Raw genomic sequence first — 25,208 nt, 5'->3', positions numbered from 1 at the left:
GACTGAATATTGAATTCAACAACTTTAGGTCTTGAGCTCCCTCCTCCATCCCCACCCCCTTTCTGTTTCTTTGCCCTTCCTTTTGTTTTTTTCCAATAAATTATATAGATTTTTCTTTTTCCCACCTATTTCCATTATTTTTAAATATTTTAAAATCTTTTATGCTCCCCCCACCCCCACCAGAGCTATGCCTTGAATGCCCTACCATTCATTCTTAATTAGCACATTTGTTTAGATAATATCACCAACTTCGACACCTATGTGTTCTTTTGTTCTGCTGTCTGTGACATCTTTTGATGATCTGCTTCTATCACTGCTTTTGCCTACAACCACACCACCCCCCTCCACCCCTCCACCACCTTTAAACCAGCTTATATTTCACCCCTTCCTGGGATTCACCTAGTTCTGTCGAAGGGTCGTGAGGATTCGAAACGTCAACTCTTTTCTTTTCTGCCGATGCTGCCAGACCTGCTGAGTTTTTCCAGGTAATTCTGTTTTTGTTTTGGATTTCCAGCATCCGCAGTTTTTTGTTTTTATCTCTGTGTTTAATTGACTGCCACTGCTCTTCAAGAAATGCCTACCTCCTTGAAGTTCTGTTCGTCTCTGCGACAAGATTTCCGTATCTCTCTTTTGCCTTGTTCACCTTCATTGCTTTCCATTTCCCTCCTGGTGCTTGACAAGGTGTTTACTAAAACCCGCTTTCACAGCCATATCTCCTTTCTCAGTGACTGTCTCCGTCTCCAAATTACCCAACGTGGATTTCAACTGAAATTCCACCCCTCATGTTTCGAACCCACCCAGGATTACAGGTATTTCCGGGACATAAAACGTTTCTCGGACTGCTGTTCCCGTCGCATCCTGAGATCCACACTCAGTGCCATGCGCTGCCATATGAACACACTCGAACTCTCCCTCCAGCAGCACCGCCGTACCCTTTTTCAAAGCTGCGCGTGCCCCCAGTTTCATTTTATTCTTCGTCTCATCCGACACCTCAACAAGAAACTTTTTCTCTTTCCCTCAAGTGCTAAGGAACGCAAGCTCCAACAACTCATCGACACCAACACCAATCTAGGACCCTCCACCCCTGCCTGTCTCTCCGTCCCCACCCCACCTTCCAGTCCCAGCCCCAGCCGTATATTCAGTATACCCCCTGACCTTCCCCTCTCCGATGCTGAACATTCAGTGCTCAGCAAAGGACTTAGTTTCATACCCCTACGCCCTCACCTTAATGAATTTCGGGCTCGGCACGATGCTGAACTCTTCTTCCGCCGTCTTTGTCTCCGGGCTCACTTCTTTGGGCAGGAGTCCTCTCCCCGTTCAACGGATCCTTTCACCCACCTCCAATATTGTCCCTCCACCTGGACCCCTCTGGATTCTTACCTTCTCTTGATCTTTTCATTGAGAACTGTCAGCGCGACATTAGTCGTCTCAATTTCTCTGCTCCTCTCACCCATTCTAATCTCTCTCTCGCTGAACTTACTGCACTCCATTCTCTCAGGTCCAACCCTGACATTGTCATCAAACCCGCAGACAAGGGTGGTGCTGTTGTTGTCTGGCGCACTGACCTCTACCTCGCGGAGGCTGAGCGTCAGCTCACAGACACTTCCTGCTACCTCTCCCTGGACCATGACCCCACCACTGAACATCACGCCATTGTTTCCAGGACTGTCACTGACCTCATCTCCTCTGGGGATCTTCCTCCCGCAGCTTCCAACCTGATAGTCGCCCAACCTTGGACGGCCCGTTTCTACCTCCTACCCAAAATCCACAAACAGAACTGTCCCGGTAGACCGATCGTGTCAGCTTGCTCCTGCCCCACAGAACTCATTTCTCATTATCTTGACTCCCTTCTTTCTCCCCTTGTCCAGTCCCTCCCCACCTACATCCATGATTCCTCTGACGTCACATCAACAATTTCCAGTTCTCTGGCCCCAACCGCTTCCTCTTCACCATGGACGTCCAATCCCTCTACACCTCCATCCCCCACCAGGATGGTCTGAGGGTCCTTAGCTTCTTCCTCGAACAGAGGCCCAAACAATCCCCATCCACCACTACTCTCCTCCGTCTGGCTGAACTTGTTCTCACACTGAACAATTTCTCCTTCAACTCCTCTCACTTCCTCCAAATAAAAGGTGTGGCTATGGGTACCCGCATGGGCCCCAGCTGTGCCTGTCTCTTTATGGGGTATGTGGAACATTCCTTGTTCCAGTCCTACTCCGGCCCCCTTCCACAACTCTTTTTCCGGTACATCGATGATTACTTCGGTGCTGCTTCGTGCTCTCATCGGGACTTGGGAAAAATTTATTAATTTTGCTTCCAATCTCCACCCCTCCATCATTTTCACGTGGTCCATCTCTGACACTTCCCTTCCCTTCCTTGACCTCACTGTCTTAATCTCTGGTGATAGACTGTCCACCAATATCCATTACAAGCCTACCGACTCCCACAGCTACCTTGACTACAGCTCCTCACACCCCGTTTCCTGTAAGGACTCCATCCCATTCTCTCAGTTCCTTCGCCTCCGTCGCATCTGTTCCAATGATGCTACCTTCAAAAACAGTTCCTCTGACATGTCCTCCTTCTTCCTTAACCGAGGTTTTCCACCCACGGTCGTTGACAGGGCCCTCAACCGTGTCCAGCCCATCTCCTGTGCACCCCCCTCACGCCTTCTCCTCCCTCCCAGAAACATGATAGGGTCCCCCTTGTCCTCACTTATCACCCCACCAGCCTCCGCATTCAAAGGATCATCCTCCGCCATTTCCGCCAACTCCAGCATGATGCCACTACCAAACGCATCTTCCCTTCACCCCCACTGTCGGCATTCCATAGGGATCTTTCCCTCCGGGACACCCTGGTCCACTCCTCCATCACCCCCTACTCTCAAACCCCCACCTATGGCACCACCCCATGCCCACGCAAAAGATGTAACACCTGTCCTTTCACTTCCTCTCTCCTCACTGTCCAAGGGCCCAAACACTCCTTTCAAGTGAAGCAACATTTCACTTGCATTTCCCCCAACTTAGTCTACTGCATTTGTTGCTCCCAATGCGGTCTCCTCTACATTGGAGAGACCAAACGTAAACTGGGCGACCGCTTTGCAGAACACCTGCGGTCTGTCCGCAAGAATGACCCAAACCTCCCTGTCACTTGCCATTTCAACACTCCACCCTGCTCTCTTGCCCACATGTCTGTCCTTGGCTTGCTGCGTTGTTCCAGTGAAGCCCAACGCAAACTGGAGGAACAACACCTCATCTTCCGACTAGGCACTTTACAGCCTTCCGGACTGAATATTGAATTCAACAACTTTAGGTCTTGAGCTCCCTCCTCCATCCCCACCCCCTTTCTGTTTCTTTGCCCTTCCTTTTGTTTTTTTCCAATAAATTATATAGATTTTTCTTTTTCCCACCTATTTCCATTATTTTTAAATATTTTAAAATCTTTTATGCTCCCCCCACCCCCACCAGAGCTATGCCTTGAATGCCCTACCATTCATTCTTAATTAGCACATTTGTTTAGATAATATCACCAACTTCGACACCTATGTGTTCTTTTGTTCTGCTGTCTGTGACATCTTTTGATGATCTGCTTCTATCACTGCTTTTGCCTACAACCACACCACCCCCCTCCACTTCTCTCCCCCCCCCCCCACCCCTCCACCACCTTTAAACCAGCTTATATTTCACCCCTTCCTGGGATTCACCTAGTTCTGTCGAAGGGTCGTGAGGATTCGAAACGTCAACTCTTTTCTTTTCTGCCGATGCTGCCAGACCTGCTGAGTTTTTCCAGGTAATTCTGTTTTTGTTTTGGATTTCCAGCATCCGCAGTTTTTTGTTTTTATCTCTGTGTTTAATTGACTGCCACTGCTCTTCAAGAAATGCCTACCTCCTTGAAGTTCTGTTCGTCTCTGCGACAAGATTTCCGTATCTCTCTTTTGCCTTGTTCACCTTCATTGCTTTCCATTTCCCTCCTGGTGCTTGACAAGGTGTTTACTAAAACCCGCTTTCACAGCCATATCTCCTTTCTCAGTGACTGTCTCCGTCTCCAAATTACCCAACGTGGATTTCAACTGAAATTCCACCCCTCATGTTTCGAACCCACCCAGGATTACAGGTATTTCCGGGACATAAAACGTTTCTCGGACTGCTGTTCCCGTCGCATCCTGAGATCCACACTCAGTGCCATGCGCTGCCATATGAACACACTCGAACTCTCCCTCCAGCAGCACCGCCGTACCCTTTTTCAAAGCTGCGCGTGCCCCCAGTTTCATTTTATTCTTCGTCTCATCCGACACCTCAACAAGAAACTTTTTCTCTTTCCCTCAAGTGCTAAGGAACGCAAGCTCCAACAACTCATCGACACCAACACCAATCTAGGACCCTCCACCCCTGCCTGTCTCTCCGTCCCCACCCCACCTTCCAGTCCCAGCCCCAGCCGTATATTCAGTATACCCCCTGACCTTCCCCTCTCCGATGCTGAACATTCAGTGCTCAGCAAAGGACTTAGTTTCATACCCCTACGCCCTCACCTTAATGAATTTCGGGCTCGGCACGATGCTGAACTCTTCTTCCGCCGTCTTTGTCTCCGGGCTCACTTCTTTGGGCAGGAGTCCTCTCCCCGTTCAACGGATCCTTTCACCCACCTCCAATATTGTCCCTCCACCTGGACCCCTCTGGATTCTTACCTTCTCTTGATCTTTTCATTGAGAACTGTCAGCGCGACATTAGTCATCTCAATTTCTCTGCTCCTCTCACCCATTCTAATCTCTCTCTCGCTGAACTTACTGCACTCCATTCTCTCAGGTCCAACCCTGACATTGTCATCAAACCCGCAGACAAGGGTGGTGCTGTTGTTGTCTGGCGCACTGACCTCTACCTCGCGGAGGCTGAGCGTCAGCTCACAGACACTTCCTGCTACCTCTCCCTGGACCATGACCCCACCACTGAACATCACGCCATTGTTTCCAGGACTGTCACTGACCTCATCTCCTCTGGGGATCTTCCTCCCGCAGCTTCCAACCTGATAGTCGCCCAACCTTGGACGGCCCGTTTCTACCTCCTACCCAAAATCCACAAACAGAACTGTCCCGGTAGACCGATCGTGTCAGCTTGCTCCTGCCCCACAGAACTCATTTCTCATTATCTTGACTCCCTTCTTTCTCCCCTTGTCCAGTCCCTCCCCACCTACATCCATGATTCCTCTGACGTCACATCAACAATTTCCAGTTCTCTGGCCCCAACCGCTTCCTCTTCACCATGGACGTCCAATCCCTCTACACCTCCATCCCCCACCAGGATGGTCTGAGGGTCCTTAGCTTCTTCCTCGAACAGAGGCCCAAACAATCCCCATCCACCACTACTCTCCTCCGTCTGGCTGAACTTGTTCTCACACTGAACAATTTCTCCTTCAACTCCTCTCACTTCCTCCAAATAAAAGGTGTGGCTATGGGTACCCGCATGGGCCCCAGCTGTGCCTGTCTCTTTATGGGGTATGTGGAACATTCCTTGTTCCAGTCCTACTCCGGCCCCCTTCCACAACTCTTTTTCCGGTACATCGATGATTACTTCGGTGCTGCTTCGTGCTCTCATCGGGACTTGGGAAAAATTTATTAATTTTGCTTCCAATCTCCACCCCTCCATCATTTTCACGTGGTCCATCTCTGACACTTCCCTTCCCTTCCTTGACCTCACTGTCTTAATCTCTGGTGATAGACTGTCCACCAATATCCATTACAAGCCTACCGACTCCCACAGCTACCTTGACTACAGCTCCTCACACCCCGTTTCCTGTAAGGACTCCATCCCATTCTCTCAGTTCCTTCGCCTCCGTCGCATCTGTTCCAATGATGCTACCTTCAAAAACAGTTCCTCTGACATGTCCTCCTTCTTCCTTAACCGAGGTTTTCCACCCACGGTCGTTGACAGGGCCCTCAACCGTGTCCGGCCCATCTCCTGTGCACCCCCCTCACGCCTTCTCCTCCCTCCCAGAAACATGATAGGGTCCCCCTTGTCCTCAATTATCACCCCACCAGCCTCCGCATTCAAAGGATCATCCTCCGCCATTTCCGCCAACTCCAGCATGATGCCACTACCAAACGCATCTTCCCTTCACCCCCACTGTCGGCATTCCATAGGGATCTTTCCCTCCGGGACACCCTGGTCCACTCCTCCATCACCCCCTACTCTCCAACCCCCACCTATGGCACCACCCCATGCCCACGCAAAAGATGTAACACCTGTCCTTTCACTTCCTCTCTCCTCACTGTCCAAGAGCCCAAACACTCCTTTCAAGTGAAGCAACATTTCACTTGCATTTCCCCCAACTTAGTCTACTGCATTTGTTGCTCCCAATGCGGTCTCCTCTACATTGGAGAGACCAAACGTAAACTGGGCGACCGCTTTGCAGAACACCTGCGGTCTGTCCGCAAGAATGACCCAAACCTCCCTGTCACTTGCCATTTCAACACTCCACCCTGCTCTCTTGCCCACATGTCTGTCCTTGGCTTGCTGCGTTGTTCCAGTGAAGCCCAACGCAAACTGGAGGAACAACACCTCATCTTCCGACTAGGCACTTTACAGCCTTCCGGACTGAATATTGAATTCAAAAACTTTAGGTCTTGAGCTCCCTCCTCCATCCCCACCCCCTTTCTGTTTCTTTCCCCCTTCCTTTTGTTTTTTTCCAATAAATTATATAGATTTTTATTTTTTCCACCTATTTCCATTATTTTTAAATATTTTAAAATCTTTTATGCTCCCTCCACCCCCACTAGAGCTATAGCTTGAGTGCCCTACCATCCATTCTTAATTAGCTCATTCGTTTAGATAATATCACCAACTTCGACACCTATGTGTTCTTTTGTTCTGCTGTCTGTGACATCTTTTGATGATCTGCTTCTATCACTGCTTTTGCCTACAACTGCACCACCCCCCTCTACTTCTCTCCCCCCACCCAACAGCCCCCACCACCACCTTAAACCAGCTTATATTTCACCCCTTCCTGGGATTCACCTAGTTCTGTCGATGGGTCGTGAGGACTCGAAACGTCAACTCTTTTCTTTTCGGCTGATGCTGCCAGACCTGCTGAGTTTTTACAGGTAATTCTTTTTTTGTTTTGGATTTCCAGCATCCACAGTTTTTTTGTTTTTAGAGGACTGACTTACCCTGGCAAAACGAAGGAGACCATTCGTCCTCTTGCGGCACTGGGTGACTGTCCTCTTTTGCAGGTCATTGGGGCTGACCACTACTGCCACCACCTGCCATGCTGGATTGGTGACTCTGCTTGCTGGTCTTTGCCCCGCGCAGGGATAAAGGACTTCACAGCGCATCTCCACAACATCCAGTAAGCGTCTGAGGGAGATGTTGCTAAAGGGGCAGTGTGTTTCATCCCTTTGGTAGCCATTACTTTCCAGCAGCTTCCGATGCCTTGGGGAGATTTAGCTCTGTGCAAGGGCAACTTTTAAATATGGTGCCTGAATTACTGAGGCTGCCCACCAGTGATCCAGCTGTTTCCTGGGAATGCATTGTTAATGAGGTGGGACATTGTGGAAATGGGACAATATGGTGTGAAAAGCCACCATTGCGGCTGACAGGTAAAATGCCCTTTTTCCCGTCTGCTGTCGCACACTGTGCATATCTGGGATAATTCCACCCATCGCCTTTGGTAATTTTGCCATTCACCTTAAATCGGTGTCCTCTGGTTCTTGACCTTTCTGTCAATGGGAAAAGCTTCTCCCTATGTACTTTGTCATGACCTCTCATGACTTTGAGCACCTCTGTCAAATCTCCTCTCAACCTGCTTTTCTTTAAGAACAGCCCCAGGATCTCCAGTCTATCCTCTTAACTGAAGTGCTTCATCCCTGGAGTCATTCATATACATTTTTTTCTGCACCGTCTCCATTCCCTTCATATCCTTCCTAAATGTGATGATCAGAATTTGACACAATACTCCAGCTGAGGCCAAATGAATGTTTTATGAAGGTTCACCATAACCCCTGTGCTCTTGTACACTATGCCTCTGTTTATAAAGCCTAGGATCCCATATGCCTTATTACACCATTTTTCTCAATCTGCCTTGTCACCTTCAACAATTTGTGCACTTATACTTCCAGGTCACTCTGCACCCCTTTAGAGTTGTATCCTTAATTTTATATTGCCTCTCTTTGTTTTCCACCCAAAATATATCACTTCAACTTTTCTACATTAAATTTCATCTGCACTCTGTCCGTCCATTCCACCGGCCTATCTCTGTCCTCTAGAAGTCCATATCTATCCTCTTTGCAGTTCACAATACTACCAGCTTTTGTGTTGCCTGAAAATTGTGAAGTTATGCTTTGCACACTCAAGTCTAGGTCATAAATATAGATCAAGAAAAGCAGAGGTCCTAATACTGAACCCCAGGGAACCCCTATACTGCCCTCGAGTCGAATAAAGAACCATTCACCACTAATCTGTTTCCTGTCACTCAGGCAACTTCATATTCATGCTGAATCTGTCCCTTTTATTCTATGGGTTTTAACTTTGTTGACAAACCTGTTATGTGGCATTTTATAAAATGCCTTCTGGAATTCTATGTGCACCAACTTTGTTAACTTTTCTTCATTACTTAAATTTTTAGATCTTTGATATCTATAATCATCGTTGTTGCATGATGAGATGTTAGAAACCAAACAATGATATCAATGGATAGGAAACAACTGCTTTTCAGGAGCCAAAGAGATAGAAGATAATATTCTTGCAATTATTTTGCACCAAACTGTTGATCCAATAATGAAGCCAGACATTAATATATTTTACCTTCAGGGTAATGTTTCTCAAACTGTAGTCATCTGCATGTAGAACATTGTTTACAATCACTTCGATTCCTTGGTAATTGGCTTGATCCTCAGGCCAATACACTGTACATTTCTGAAACAAGGAAACGGGAATGAGTTCTAAAGATAGCAGTTGAGCCAGGAGGCTGTGAAAAATTGAGAACAATGATTTGAAATCTGAACATATTTGTCATATATATGTTTTTCCCACAATAGGATATTCCTAATCCATGTTGAGTGAAGGGAAGGATCTACTTGTTGTCATCTCACTGCATGTCATCTCACTAATTTGCAGTTAGGAGCTTAGGAAAATTTTAATTTCTGATTAATAATTTATCAGGAAAATTGGACTTGGATGGGTTATTAATACGGGTATGTTCATTTGGCACTGTAACAGCTTCTGCTAATGACCCAGGTGCAATTGCTGGTCTGTGCTAAGTCAGCTACTCTCAGAAGGAGATTAGGGGAGCAGAGCTCAGTACCATTGGTGAATGGTGTGAAAAACCAACCAGTTTTTTTACTTCTGCTAATTGTTAACTAGTGACTCTTGCTGGAAAATTCATTTGTTCAGGCATTAGGTAAGTACAGGTTTGAACTCAGCTATGATACTGCCACGATGGAGTATTACAGCAACATTCATTGTTTAGGCTCACACTTGAAGAATGACCACTTGGGACATTCTCAGTATGATAGCAGTAAATATGGCACCATCCCTAACCAGCGCTTTAGAGAGAGATGAGAAAATTGGGGAATTAAACAATTGGCTTTCATTACGTCTGAGCAGGTACTGTTGGCAGGCTTTTGAATCATCGAGGAAGTACTGTAGATAAGTCTATCCTCACCTCATTCTATTGTGTGTCAGTAGGTCTCACAAATGGGTTCTGAGTCTTTTACAGTTGAATATTAAGTGTTTATTGCTAACACAAAACTATGTACATATACAGGGCACAGCCCAAGGTATGAGCTAACTCCATGCTTGTTTCTACACAAGCCTTTCCAGTCTACAACTGAGTCTAGTTTCAGGTCGTGTGTCTCTTTACATCACACTGTGGGTAGTACTGTTTCCCAGTCCCACATTAGTCCTTGCTATGGCAGATACCATTATACTACACCACTCTCAAGTCTTTATCCAATGTATTTACATTATAATCGTGCTACCCCTTCTCCCTCCCCAAATCTCTGACTTTATAAATTCAGATGGTCTGGAGACTTGACAGTTCTTTCAGATCTCATTCTGGAAGGAGTGGTAGACCCTGTTGATTTGGGCACCCTTTGTCGATTCTTTAGAAGAACTTTAATGTGGCAGATGACCCTTTCTGCCCATTTGATTGTGGACACCTTGGGGTGCTGATACGGCATTGAAAGTGGTAACTGATGGCAAATTGGGTGAAGTAGTAATATGCAAATTGCCGTTATTGGACACCGCATGGTCTGGGATGCCAAGGCTCGCAAACATTTCCTTCATGACTGCCTCAGTGGCCATTGTTTGTAATTGCTTCACCTCAATCCATCGGAAGAAGTAGTCAACCGCGATGAGGAAGGACTTGCCATTAAAGATAAATAAATTGATTCCCAACCATTCCCACAGCCTGCAAGGGAATTGTATGGAGATGAGGGGCTTTCTTTGGTCCAGCTTGTGCAGCACGCACATCTGGCAGTTCGCAATTATTCCTTCAATGGTCCTTGATATGCTTGGCTGCCATACAGCAGATTGGGCATGCACTCTCCACTTTGTAATGCCCAGGTAGCCCTGGTGAAATTTTTGGAGAATTGCCGGCAGAAGGAAGACTGGAAGACCAACTGCTCATTGTAAACTAGCAGATCATCTATCACAAAGTATTTCTATTGCTCAAACCAAATTTTCGTGACACTGCCACCTGGCCTCTGCTGTGACCACCCATGTTGACAGTAATGGCAGATGCAGACACACTCCTCATCTTGCATCTGCTCCTGGTAGATTTGCTGAAGTTTCCCTGAGGTAGGCAGTTGTCTCCTCACCGATTGGGAGTATAACTCGAGCTCCTGAACCAGGTTGATCTCATGTGTTGCAGGAAGGTCGATTATGGCCCTGGATAGTGTATCTGCAGTTGATTGATGTTTCCCTTGAACATACACCATCTCATATGTGAATCTCATGGGACGCAAGCAGAATCTCTGAATTCTGGGGGTCATCTTTGCAAGTTCCTTCCCATCTAGCGGTGAGAGTTTATGATCCGTTTAAAGCCATTAATGTAGTCAGAGAACTTCTTGCAAGCCCATGTGACTGTGAGAGCTTCTTTATTGATAATGACGATATTGACGTTGTATCTCCGATTGATAGTCCCCTAGATGCATAATATACTGGTCGGTGACATTTATTAAGTTGTTCCTGAAATAAAACTGCCCCTAGGCCTGCGAATGAGGATCTGCTGCTATAGTAGTGGGCAGGGATTGGTCATAATGAGCGATATTGGGTGAGAGCCGCATGGCTTTGATATGCTTAAATGCTTGCTCCTGTTGCACATCCCAGCACTGTGCCTGGCCTTTTTTGAGAAGGTGTCGCAGGGGTTCTGTGACCTGCGCTAGGTTGGGTAGAAATTTCACCAACTGGTTCACCATGCCCAGGAATCTCTGGAGATCTGGAATAAATGATGGGGTTGGGAACTCACTGATAGCTTTCCTTTTTTGTGGATCCACCGTGATGCCTTTGCTGCTGACAACGTGTGCTAAGAACCAAATAGATGTCTTAGAGAACTCATATTTCTCATTTAGTGCCAATCCTGCTTCCTGCAAACATTTTAGGACATATAAGCCTCCTTTCACGTTCCTCCACAGTCATGCCATTGGACCAAAACATCATCTATATGGAAGATGACACCCTCCAGGTCTTGCAAAAATGGCTGACATGCTGAGTTGAAAAATCTTGGGTGCCTAGGTAATGCCAAATGGCAAGCAGTTGAAATAGAATCTCAAAAGGTATGATAAATATAGTCATCAATCTGGATTTCTCATCTAGTGGAAGATGCCAGAAGCCGCTGTTAGCATTGAGTTTTAAAAACACTGCTTTTAGAGAGCTTGGACAGGCTGACGTCCACCGAGGATATTGGGCGGACTTCTCTTGCCACTGCCTTGCTGAGTTGGGTCAGGTTGACACAGATACAGATGGACCTGTTTGGCTTCGGAACCAGGACCAACCCGGAATACCATTTGGTCGACCCCCATTTTGGGTAATCTCATCCAGTTGTTGCTGCAATTGTTTCATGATCAGGGCACTATTTTCCATGGTATGAACAGGCACATTGGTGTGGCATCCTCCCTTAACATAATACTGTATGCGTTCCTCAGTTAGCCCAATCCAATGATGAGATTTTTTAAAATTTGGAACCAAACCCTTGCTGGTTGACCTTGTCAATTTTCTGAAGGAGGTTGAAGTCAACACAGACCTTTCTGTTTAAAAGGTAAAATTCTTCATTGTGGATTACAAATAACATCTCCCGTATTTGTTTATCTTTGTATTGGAGTGTCACCTGCAATATACCATTAATTGGGAGCTTGATGCCACCTGCTCCAACAGCTGTTCTTCATGGCATCATCCGTTGTGTCACCGGCCCTGGCTCCTTGTCCAAGAGCACCATAACACTGGCTTCCATGTCCTATTGAAGTTTGTGAGGTGTCCATTTACTGAAATGTCTGCATTCCAAAAAGAGTGCCCAGGACCCTTAACCTCATCTAAGAAGCACGGTTGGGTCTCTTCCCAGTGTGGTGCCTCAATCTCATGGATTGACTTGGGACCCTCCTCCTGTTTTAGATTTGCATTGCTTTCTAAAGTATCCCAGGCAGTTGCAGTTGAAACACTGCAATGAGATTGCTGGACGTTGCTCTCACCTGTGAGGTTATTTGGCTCCACAGCACTGACACAGTCACCCACCCTCTTGTGGTCAGTTTGGGTATTGCCTTCCTTGGCCTGGAGTCTCTCTGCCCCTTTGTTGTTTTACTAGCTGGACATTTGGGGTTGCTTTGTACCATGGCTTACTTTCAGCCCGTAAAATACATTTGGTGCTGTTGGCGGATTTCAGACTGATTGACTATTTGGATGGCCTTTTCTAGAGTCAGACCTTCCTTGGCCTGTAGTATGTCTGAAAGGGCATCCTCAGTCACTGCGACAACAATTCTGTCCCTCGTGTTCTGACTTAAGGTCACCGTAGTCACAGCCTTCAGCCAATCTGTATAATTTGTTTCCAAAAGAGTCAATCAGTTCTCCAGGCTGTTGGACACATTTGTTGAATTTTGCTCTCTAAAATGTTGCTTCTTAAATTAAAATATGTATCATATGATTTTAGAACTTCCTCAAATTTATCTGAGAATTTGTTTATTCCTTGCCTCGCGATAATATCATAGTCTATCGGACCAACTGAATAAAGTAGCGTATTCACTTGTTCAGCTTCTGTCTTTTTATCTAAGGCTGAAGCTATCAAGTATCTTAAAAATCCTTTCCACCAAAGTCCCCAATTTTGTGTTTGGTTTGGCCCTTGGATCTGTCCAAATTGGTCTGGTAATGTTGATTTGTCCATGGTTGCTTTGAAGTTCAGGTAAGTACAGCTTTGAATGCTTTAAAGATGGCGTCGCAGTAACCATTTTTTCAAAGAGTCTTCCCACACTTGTCATGTTTTGGCAGGCTCCCATGACAATGATGCCCTGACTCCTTTGTCTTTAGTTTTATTCAGTCAACTATTCTGGGCCTTCCCTGTGATATTGCAGGATTTCCAGGTGTTTTACAGTGGATTCCTGGCCTTGGCTGAGGTTTTTAAACCTTCCGATTTGTTTTTGTGTTTTTTTTCTTATCACGAGCTTAGCCACCACATGGTATGGCACTAATTCTGAACCTGAGCTGGCCGTGTTGCTTTCGGAAACGGGATGCTCTGCCTTTTTACAGCACTGAAGCTTTTTAGACTAGTCCTGGCTTAGAACTGAACTCCTTGGTCATCCCCGCTAGTTCCTTTGACTCTGCACTCTGTGGAGATCTTGTGGAGACTCCAGCTGCACAGTAGTTTTTTTTCTCTGCCTTTCTGCTTCCAATTCTGCAAAGGAACTTCTTACAGGCGATTTCCCTCTGTGTCTTCACTTCAGGTGCCTTCAGTCAGGTCAGAGTGCTGCTCCTTTAATTTTTTACCTTTTGAATTTCTGTTCCAGCTTCTCTTGAGGTTCTGGGTTTTTCCAAGAGCTGCCACCATGTTGTATGTCGTAAATTCAGTCGGTCTCATGAAGAGGTTCTGAGTCTTGTATGGTTGATAAGTGTTGATTGATAGCACATAACTACATACATATATACAGCATATAGCCCAAGCTGAGCTAACTCCATGCTTGCTTCTGCACAGGTCTCTGTCCAGTCCACAAATGATTCTGTTTTCAAATCATGTGTGTCTTTACATCACACTGTGGATGGTACTGTTTCCCAGCACCTTGTTAACCCTTGCTAAGCCAGATACCCTTATATTACACATTCGATATCCACACATATGCACTGGATAATGTTCAAGTTTGTAATTAAAACTAAAATGTGGGAAAATGAAGAACATAGCTAAGATCTGAAGTTAATAAATTTAGTATTAAGATCAGAATGCTGCAGAATGCCCAGCAGAAAGATGGAATGATGGGGAAGAATTTTCACACCAAAGATAGAAGACTCAGGATGAAGAGGTCAGACTGAGAATGGAAGGGGGGCTTTCAAGTGACGACTCATCGAGAGTTTGGAGCCCATGCTTACAGACAGAATGCGGGTATTCAACAAAGCAGTTTGCCAAGCTGTGTTTGGTTTCTCTGATTTCAAGAGCACAACTTGGCTTCTCTGATGGAAATTGAAAGCAAATTAATTTCTTCTCAGATGATTTCTCAATATCTTAGCTGTTTACAAGTTCTGTTTCGTTGTTGTTCGTCTTGTCAGATAATCTTTAACATCCAGTTAACAATTTCCTGCTTTTATTTCAAGTGGGTTGCAGGCCATTTAATCTTCCCTTTTCTCTCTCCCTTGTTTTGCTGATTTTAATAAAATGTTCTTCATCACTCAATCTTCCCACAAACAGCCTAGTAGTGGGCTTTTAACCAAGGTTTCTCATTTATTGAAAGGCCTTAGTGTGTAGAGACCCTGGGCCCACACGTCAACAAGGATCTTATCCTGGTTGTTAACAGCTACCAAATATGTCAATTTTCTCCACTATAGCTATTTTTGCACTATTTAGGCTTGTTTCCTCTGATGCCATCCTGTGTCAACAGCATTCCACAGACTGCCATTGGCAGTGGCTTGAACCAGTCCTCTACATTTGTTTAGGAGTGTGTAGCTTAGGGGAGGGAAACCAATAACAAAATGAAGAGAAAAAGAAATAGACTGTATTTCCTCAAAGGGAAGTATGTACCATAAATTTTAAAAAATCAAAATGGTAATCGACTTTACAGAGACTGGGGCCTGAATTTTTTGCTTGTCGGGTGGGGGCGATCGGCAGGTCTGGGAATGGACAGGAAACGGATTCCGCAACCGTGATCAACCCCCTGATGAGCACTTCCAGTGAGCTTCCTAAAGGCAGGGAGCTGCCTCAGGGAGCTGCAAACCTCCACAGAATAAATGAAACAACAAAAATGCTGCAAAATATGTCCATGCAGCACAATCAAGCACCTGAAAGCATACCTCTTTTAAAAAACAGTCCCCCATGTTTCTCTTTATTTTATTTCCCAATGGAGATTTCATCCCGCCCTGGATCGAGGTTTGAGCAAAAATGTAAAGGCCGCGTGGCCGATTGGCCCATTCACCAACCATAAAAGTGGATGGGCCATGAAAAATTGCTTTCAATTGTCTCCTTGGTGGGCTTAATTGTCAGTGGGCACACTTCTGACTGTTGTGCACGCCCACCGAGTGAGATATCACATGAGTGCGTGATGACATCGGGACACTCGCCCAACATCATCTCACGCAATTTCACGGCAGGATGGGTCGGGCGTGCACCCACCCACTGGATGTAAAATTCTGGCCTGGGGTGATTTAAACCCACCTGCCTGGTGGAAATTGCGTTGGTGGGCAATTAAGATTATCCACTGGACTTAACCATCAATATCCCAATCTTTACCTGCTCTACTGAAGCAAGTGGAAAGAACATGCAAAGTGGGTCCATGGTGGTCCACCTATTATAGCTTTCCTGCCAGGACAACCTTGCAACAAGAGAAGTCAGGATCAGAGAAAGCCCCAGAAAGAAAATGAATTAACATCTTTTGACTTACGCCATGGAGCCAGGAGCTGTTGAAGTTCCCTTCAAACTAGCACCCCACCACCACCCTGTCCCCACTCGCTACAACCTACCTGATTGCCAGAGACGGTTCCTCTGGTCCCTGGTGGCCTCTTGCCGTTCAGCATAGCATTCCCACCTGCTGGCCAGCAGCTGCATCTCACCAGCTTTGGGTGGGAGACTGGCTGAGGCCATGAAAATGAGCCCCAGGAGTTAAGTCTCTTGGGCCTCATGTTGCTAAGGCTGGGACTGTTTGCTAACTGCCTCAGCCCCTGACAACAATTACACTCCAGATCCAACTCCACAAATTAAAATCGTGGCTTGGACACTAAATATAGAAGATACTGTTTCAAGGGTGAATGCACTGAGGCATAACAACTAGAATGGATCAATCTGCAGTTTGTTTGGAGTTAGCAATCCTGGGAGAGCTGAAAATAAGCATCTCTGGGTTAGTTGAGGACAAGTTCAGATTCTGTTGCGGTGGTCCTCACTTTGAAAACCTTTCTGAAACTGGCTGTATGTGCATCCTGCTGAGTACGTCAGAATTCTGTAAGGCTGATAACAAGGCCCCTCTGCACAGAGCTGCTGATTTATGTAGTGTGCATAAGAGATGAACTCGTCCAATAATGAGTAAGCAACTCATTTGCATAATTACCTCATGCCATGAGCACATAACTCATAGTGCACAAGGAACGACACTGCTGCATTTTCGACATCAGCAGCCAATGAAGGAAACAGATGCATTAAACTCATAGGTGAGACACTGGAGAGCAACCAGAATCCACATAATGGTAACCCTGTAAGAGTCAATAGCTTCAAAATAAGATGATTGAAAGTAGAAGGTAGAAATGAATTTGGACAAGAATATGTACTCATTAAAGCTGACTAACTCAACCAATCCCATCCCTCTATTTAAAACTAAATGCCTGAAGAGTCCATTGTGCTGACAGCTGCAGCAGTACCTCATTCCTTTCCTCCAGGTTTGTGATCATGACAACAATGGTTGACCGCTCCTGCCAAATCATTGTCCAAAAATCCGACACTGTGTTCGCAGTTGGTCCCTGAGTAGCAATGTATACTTTTTCCTCCCCTCCATAGCCCTGTAAGTATAAAACATCATCAACTCAATACCAATGCTAGAGGGGCAGAAGCACCACAGCATAGCCTACAATAGGCTCCCATAGTGATACAGAGTGGAGCACAGCTGATAATCCCACTGTCACAAGGAGGGCTGTGACAAAATGTAGCTGCCTGGGCTGCACCTTTGAGTCATAAGAAGCAGAGACTGAAGCATGGTATCCATTGCACAATTTCTAAAAGATGAATTCAGTTCTTGTGTACTGTCCACACCATGTAAAGGTGAACAATTTGCTTTAATGGCTTGTTTGTGTCTCACTGTCAGCTCTTGCACATGTATCCTGATGAGTATACCAGAATTCTGTAATGCTGATAACAAGGCCCTTGCACAGAGCTGCTGACTTAGGTAGTGTGCACACGAGATGATCTTGCCCAATAGTGAGCAAGCAACTCATTTACATAATTAACTCATGCCATGAACACATCATGTATAATGCACAAGGAATATCAATTCTGGATTTTCATCATCAGCAGCCAGTGAAGGACTGTTGGTGCCCCTTTCACACCTGGGGAGGTGGTGGTGTTAGTGGTATTGTCACTGGACTAGTATTCTAGAGACGCAGGGTAATGCTCTGGGGAAACAAAAACAGAATTACCTGGAAAAACTCAGCAGGTCTGGCAGCATTGGCGGAGAAGAAGAGTTGACGTTTCGAGTCCTCATGACCCTTCAATAGAACTGTTGAAGTTCTGTTGAAGGGTCATGAGGACTCGAAACGTCAACTCTTGTCCGCCGATGCTGCCAGACCTGCTGAGTTTTTCCAGGTAATTTTGTTTTTGTTTTGGATTTCCAGCATCTGCAGTTTTTTGTTTTTAATGCTCTGGGGACCTGGGTTTGAATCCCATGGCAGATGGTGAAACTTGAGTTCAATAAAAATCTGGAATTAAAAGTCTAATGATGACCACAAAACCATTGCTAATTGTCAGAAAAACCCATCTAGTTTACTAATATCCTTTAGGGAAGGAAATCTGCTGTCCTTATCTGGTCTGGCCTACATGTGGCTCCAGACCCACAACAATGTGGTTGACTCTTAAATGCCCTCTGAACAAGGACAGTTAGGGATGGGTAATAAATGTTGGCTGAGCCAGTGGTGCCCACATCCCATGAATGAATGAAAAAAGTGATTTTCTGAGCATTGCACTGGGGTTGGGTGTGGTGGCAGGGACTAGAGTGGAATGATAGCAGAGGTGGAGGTAGACACCTAGCTGAGAGGCTAAGTTCTTTTAAATGATGGGTCTCCCTTCAGCACCCATTCCTCATAAACATTGATGTGGCCCCTTTTGATAATTTTTGACGGCCCAGTGAACATTGCACACAACTCCCAGTCGGCTTGGTGTTAGATGCCTGCTTTGGGGCACATCAGGCATGAAAGGCTTATCAGATACTTTGCAGGCCACAGGTCTCTGCACATGCTAATGCAAGGCACCCAGCATCAGATTATTAGCACCTATTAATTAAACAGTGTGTAACACCCTGCTGCATAAATAGCAATTCTGAAAATTACACAGGGGCCATACTCTGCTCATAATTTCATAAATTACACAGCAAATAACCTTTACCCTGCTTAACAAACAATAACTCCATAACATACATGGCCTGCTGAATAAATAGGAATTCCACATAGTTGCAGATTAATTGGTGTAATTGTATTTTAATTGTTAGGGTGTTTCTTTTTAAGATTGGCCTAGCTGTCCCCTTGAAGCTGAGGCTCTAAATATTGCACTTACCCTAATGTAGTTAGCATTAATGTATGAACTAAGTGGGTCTTCTGGTTTGTTAATGGTAAGGCACACTCTGCTGTGAGGATCTGAAAATAAAATGGCAAAATATAAAACATCTAAAGATCTTTACATTATCTGAAACGATCACTCTAATTTACAAACAAGTAACTTACTCAGCAGCATAACCGTCTAGGTGTTTCTTAACCAAGCTTTGTTTTTATGAGTAACTCCTGCTTATAACATTTCCTAACATGGTCAGAGCCTATTACTACTATTATTACACAGCCTATGGAAAAATAAAATGGCCAGATAACTCATAAAGCAGGATCATATGGGACATTATGGTACTTACACAAGCCTGCCCTAGAAGAGGTGAGGGAACAATATTTTGAAACTGATGTTGTTAACAGATTGGAATGAGGATAATATTGGGAAATTAGTCACACACTGTTGAGGCTATTATTGCTTTTCTCATAGCTTTTAGATTTTGTAGTTCACCAGTTAAGTATTCACCACCATTGAATGAAGAGAGAAAGTGAAATTTCAATTCTCACACCTTTATAACAATCAGGTAAGTGATCTTTTAATGGTTTAATGCTATTCTTTTAGCTGTCTGTACCACTTTTAGGGCAATTGTTTAGCATCCTCTTGTGCAAATCATATCAGACAGTAGTCTGGAGCCCTCCATTTTGCTGATTACCTTTATGATCTCAAGCTTGCTGAGAAACATGAATTCGGTGGATAACATAATCCACATGATGGTCCCACAGATCTCCTATTCTCTTTCTCTTAGGTTGATTAAGTCCCTTGAATCTCCCATAACTTTCAAAGAAAACATTTTGAGAAAATTTGCTCTAAGATAAAATAGTTGAAGTGTCTCCCATCAAATTTATTTTGATGCAGTCCCGCAGTCTCCCTATTCTTGCCAAAAAAACTAACCTATTTGAAGATGAAAAATGCTCCCCTTTACCCACACCGTAGTATCTGGTGTCACCCAGAGATCTATTCCTGGCTTCCTCCTATTTCTCATCTACATGCTGCCCCTCAGCGACAGCATCCAAATATGTCACTTTCCACACATATGTTGATGACCCAGCAGCTCCACCTTACCATCACCTCACATAAACCTTCCACTATCTCTAAATTGTCAGACTGTTTATCCAACATCCAGTATTTGATTGTGGTAAAGTGAAGTACCCTGTCCCTTTAAGAGAATGCAAGTGTACTGATCTTGTGATAGTACTGACGAATCACTACAACACGGGCAACTGGGAACTGTAAGTCTAGTTCTGGAGGTTTCTGAGTGAGCACGTATGATCTGGTGCTCTGCCCTATGTCTCAATAAACCGTCACTGTTTATTCATATATCAATTCCTCCCCATTATTAATTGCAAGCAGCAGTTGAGGAGAACATAGGAAGGCATGCAGTTAGAGTTTGGTTGGCCAACTAACTCATTTACCCAAGACATAAAATTATTGAACAGAAATTTTCTTCACTTAAATATTGGGAAGAACAAAACCATTGCCTTCTGTCCCCACCACAAACTCCATTGTCTAGCCATTGACCCTTTCCCTGTAATATCCTGCACCCCCATAAGCCTCCAAGATACCTGCACTCCTCTAATTCTGGCATCTTGAGCAATCCTGATTTTAATTGTTCCACCATTGGTGGACCTAGCTTCAGCTGCCTTGGCCCTTAAGTTCCAGAATTCCCTCCCCAAATTTCACCTCCCTCCTTTAAGACACATCTTAAAACCTACTTCTTGTCCAAGCTTTTGGATATCTGCCCTAGTTCTCCTTATGTGGCTCAGTGTCACTTTTCATTTTATAATGCCCCCATGAAAGCATCTTGGGATGTTAAAAACACTACATAGATACAAGTTGTTATTAAGGTGTTGGGGCACTTAGTGCCAGAATGCAGTGAGTCAAGCTATCATGTTCTACTGAGAAGAAATTATTTAAACAGCAGCTGAGGCAATGAGTAAAATCCTGACAATGGCAATCCCGATGGTGTAACAATGGGCTCAACACTACTGCCTTTGCAATTTACTTACTTGGGAGGATTGTCTTATAACGATTCTTCAGTCCAAAGCCTGGAATATCAAATTCCTTTGGATCAACAAAATTCATCGGTATTTCCTGCAGTTGGGAGAATGGAAGTACGTAGGACAAGGTTATATTAAAAGCTTATTAAACATTATAACTTCAATATGCTAAAAACAAAAAAATCTGGCTACTATGCTCAATTTCTCAGCCCAATAGAAGGTGTTTGTTGATTGCATCACCTCAACCCAAAATCACTGAGTGCCATGTTTAGTGTTGCTACAATTTCCAAGATAGCATAGGAAAATGGAGTGTAGAAATCAATTACGTTCCCAGGGAATAGAAAGAGGAGGGAGGAAAACTAAAGAAGGCCTGTCATAACCCAATGTATTTAACAAAGATGAATCAAGTGGTTCTTGTTAGAATATCTTTCAAGACTGAATTTTTCTTTTGAAACATGGAAGGACGGGGCATTATCTGGACATTTGGATGCTGACCTGGAATTTTTTAAAAGGTCATAAGTTCACCTTGGAACTGTCAACAAGCAGGCCTCTTCCAAGAAATCACCTGACCTGCATGGTACTTGAGAAAGATCTGTTTGTTTTGAACTACAAACACTTTAACTGATGGGGGAAAAAAATGGAGAAAGGCAAAGGCTGGTAACTTGCTGGAAATCACATGGCAGAGAGGAACAAAGCCTAAGTTTGAACCTGCTGGTTTTGAAGTCTGTCTTTTTAGAAAAAAAAAGAAAAATTGGAAGCAGGAGTGGGTCATTCGGCCCTTTGAGCCTGCTCCGCCATGCAATATGATCAAGGCTGATCCTCTATCTCAATGCCGTACACCCGCTCTCTCCCCATACCTCTTAATGCCTTTAGAGTCTAGAAATCTATCTTTTTCTTTCTTAAATATATTGAGTGACTTGGCTGCTACAGCCCTCTGTTGTAGAGAATTCCACAGGTTCACCATCCTCTGAGTGAAGAGGTTTCTCCTCATGTCAGTCCTGAATGGCCTACTCCATATCCTGATATTGTGACCCCTTGTTCTAGACCACCCAGCCAGAGGAAACATTATCCTTGCACCCAGTCTGTCCAGCCCTTTTAGAATTTTATATATTTCAATGAGATCCCCTCTCATTCTTCTAAACTCCAGTGAATAAAGGCCGAGTTGGCCCAATCTCTCCTCATACAACAATCCTGCCATCCCAGGAATCAGTCTGGCAAACCTTCGCTGCATACCCTCTACAGCAAATATATCCTTTCTTAGGTGTGGAGACCAAAACTGAACATAATACTCCAGGTGTGGTCTCATCAAGGCCCTGTACAGCTGCAACAAGATATCCTTGCTCCTGTACTTTCTCTTGCAACGAAGGTCAGCATACCATTTGCCTTGTTAACTGCTTGTTGCACCTGAATGCTTGTTTTTAGCGATTGGTGTACAAGGATGCCCAGGTCCTTTTGTACATCAACTTTTACAAATTTATCACCATTTAAATAATAGTCATCCTGTGTTTCCTACCAAAGTGGATAACTTCACACTTATCCATGTTATACTGCATCTGCCATGTATTTGCTCATTCACTTAACTTGTCTAATCACCTTGAAGCCTCTTAACATCCTTCTCATCACTCACAACCCCACCAAGTTTTGTGTCATCAGCAAACTTGGAAATATCACATTTGGTTCCCTCATTCAAATCATTGACATATATTGTGAATAGCTGGGTCCCAAGCACTGATCCCTGTGGTACTCCACTAGCCACTGCCTGCCATTCCAAAAAAGGCCCATTTATTCCTACTCTCTGTTTCCTGACCACTAACCAATTCTCAATTCATGCCAATATATTACCCCCAATCCCTTGTGCATTAATTTTGCACGCTAACCTCTTATGTGGGACTTTATCAAAAGCTTTCTGAAAATCCAAATACACCACATCCACTGGTTCTCCTTTATCTATTCTACTAGGTGCGTCCTTAAAAAACTCCAGTAGGTTTGTCAAACATGATTTCCCTTTCATAAATCCACAATGATTTTGTCTAATCCCGTTGATATTTTCTAAGTGCCCTGTTATCACATCCTTTATAATAGACTCTAGCATTTTCCCTACCATTGATGTTAGGCTACCCAGTCTGTAATTTCCGTTTTTTTCCCTCCCTCCTTTTTTAAATAGTGGGGTTACATTTGCCACACTTGGGACTGTTTCAGAATATACAGAATTTTGGAAGATGGTAACTAACGCATCCACTATTTCCATGGCCACTCCTTTAGCAGATTATCAGGTCCTGGGGATTTATCAGCTTTCAGTCCCATTAATTTCTCCAGCACAAAGATAAAAGCAAAATACTGCAAATGCTGGAAATCTGAAACAAAAACAGAAAATGCAGGAAAAACTCAGCAAGTCTAACAGCATCTGTGGAGAGAGCAACAGAGTTAACATTTCAAGTCCGTATGACCCTTCTTCAGAGCTCTTGGGATCTAATACTATTCTTAATTTCTTTTGTTAGCCATGGTTGGGCCACTTTTCCTGTTGTGTTTTTTGCACCAGAAAGGAATATATAACTGTTGCAATGCATACATTCGTGTGCATACATTCTTAAATATTAGCCATTGCCTAGCCAATGTCATGCCTTTTAATGAAGTTCCCCAATCTATCATAACCAACTCATGCCTCATACCTTCATAGTTTCCTTTGTTTAGATTTAGTACCCTAGTTTCAGATTGGATTACTTCACTTGCCAACCTAAGGAAGAACTCTATCATGTTATGGTCACTGTTCCCTAAAGGTCCCTGCACAAGATTATTAATTAACCCCTTCTCATTGCACAAAACCAAATCTAGGATAGCCTCTTCCCTAGTTGGTTCCTCAACGTACTGGTCTAAAAAACCATCTCGTACACACTCCAGGAATTCATCCGCCATAGTATTATTGCTAATTTGGTTTGTCCAGTCTATATGTAGATTAAAGTCACCCATGATTACCGTAGCACTCTTGTTACAGGAATCTCTAATTTCCTGTTTAGTACTGCCCCCTACCTTACCAGTACCATTTGGAGGCCTACATACAACTCCCTCTAATGTTTTCCACCCCTTGTTGTTTCTTAGCTCCACCCAAACTGATTCTACATCCAGATTTTCTGAGCCAATATCCTCTCTCATTATTGCACTGATTTCATCCTTAACTAACAATGCCATGCCACCTCCTTTTCCTTTTTGTCTGTCCTTCCTAAATATTGAATACCCTTGGATATTCATTTCCCAGCCTTAGTCACCCTGCAGCCAAGTCTCTGTAATTGCAATCATATCGTAACCATTTACATCTATTTGTGCTATTAATTTGTCTACCTTATTGCGAATACTCCATGCAATCAGATAAAGTGCCTTTACACTTGTCTTGTTACACTTTTTTTTATACTATGGCCCTATTTGCTGCTAGCCTCCATTTCTTCTGCCTTCCACTTTTGCTTTTCACTTTTCTGTCTTTCATTTCTATCTTTGTTTCCCTCTCGTGTCTCCCCACTCAGGTTCCCATCCCCCTGCCGCTCTAGTTTAAACCCTCCCCCACAGTACTAGTGAATACCCCTGCGAGGATATTGGTCCCGGTCCTACAGGGGTGCAATCCATCTTCCCCAGTATCAGTCCCAATGTCTCAAGAATCTAAATCCCTCTGTCCTACACCATCTCTCCAGCCATGCTGGAGCTAATCTATTCCTGATCTCACAAGCATATGATACTGGGAGTAATCCTGAGATTGCTACTTTTGAGGTCCTGCTTTTTAATTTATTTCCCTATATTCTGCTTGCTCCCTATATTCTGCTTGCAGGACCTCATCCCACTTTTTGCCTATGTTGTTGGTACCAATGTGGACCACGACCTCTGACTGTTCACGCTCCCCCTTCAGAATGTCCTGTAGCCACTCAGTAACATCCTTGACCCTGGCATCAGGGAGGCAACATACCATCGTGGCACCACATCTGCAGCTGAGAAACGTCTGCCTGTTCCCCTTAGAATCTCCTATCATTATTGCTATCCCACTCTTTCCCCCCGTGCAGCTGAGCCACTTGTGGTGCCACAGACTTGGCTCTCACTGCATTCCCCTGAGAAACCAACACCCCCCCACCAACCCCCCCAGTAGTATCCAAAATGTTGGAGAGTGAAATGGACCCTGCACTACCTGCTTCTGCCTTTACTCTGTCTAGTGGTCACCCATTCCCTTTCTGCCTGTGCACTCTTTACCTGCAGTGTGACCAGCTCACTTTA

General features: G+C 44.5%; 1 protein-coding gene across 1 annotated transcript in view; it reads right to left on the bottom strand.

The window, feature by feature from the left end:
- Window positions 1-25,208, bottom strand: part of ptpn5 (protein tyrosine phosphatase non-receptor type 5) — a 92,102-nt gene that overhangs the window by 30,437 nt on the left and 36,457 nt on the right. The window contains exons 5-8 of the mRNA XM_041196651.1: window positions 20,967-21,051; window positions 18,919-18,998; window positions 17,019-17,156; window positions 8,790-8,900 (exon numbers count right to left, since the gene is read on the bottom strand). Coding sequence (XP_041052585.1) covers window positions 8,790-8,900; window positions 17,019-17,156; window positions 18,919-18,998; window positions 20,967-21,051 — 414 coding nt within the window. The remainder of the gene's footprint in view (window positions 1-8,789; window positions 8,901-17,018; window positions 17,157-18,918; window positions 18,999-20,966; window positions 21,052-25,208) is intronic.

The sequence above is a fragment of the Carcharodon carcharias genome, chromosome 10 (genome assembly GCF_017639515.1).
Source record: "Carcharodon carcharias isolate sCarCar2 chromosome 10, sCarCar2.pri, whole genome shotgun sequence".
Taxonomy (NCBI): Eukaryota; Metazoa; Chordata; class Chondrichthyes; order Lamniformes; family Lamnidae; genus Carcharodon; species Carcharodon carcharias.
Note: the sequence above shows the minus strand (reverse complement) of the source record. Positions and strands in the feature narration are given on the sequence as shown.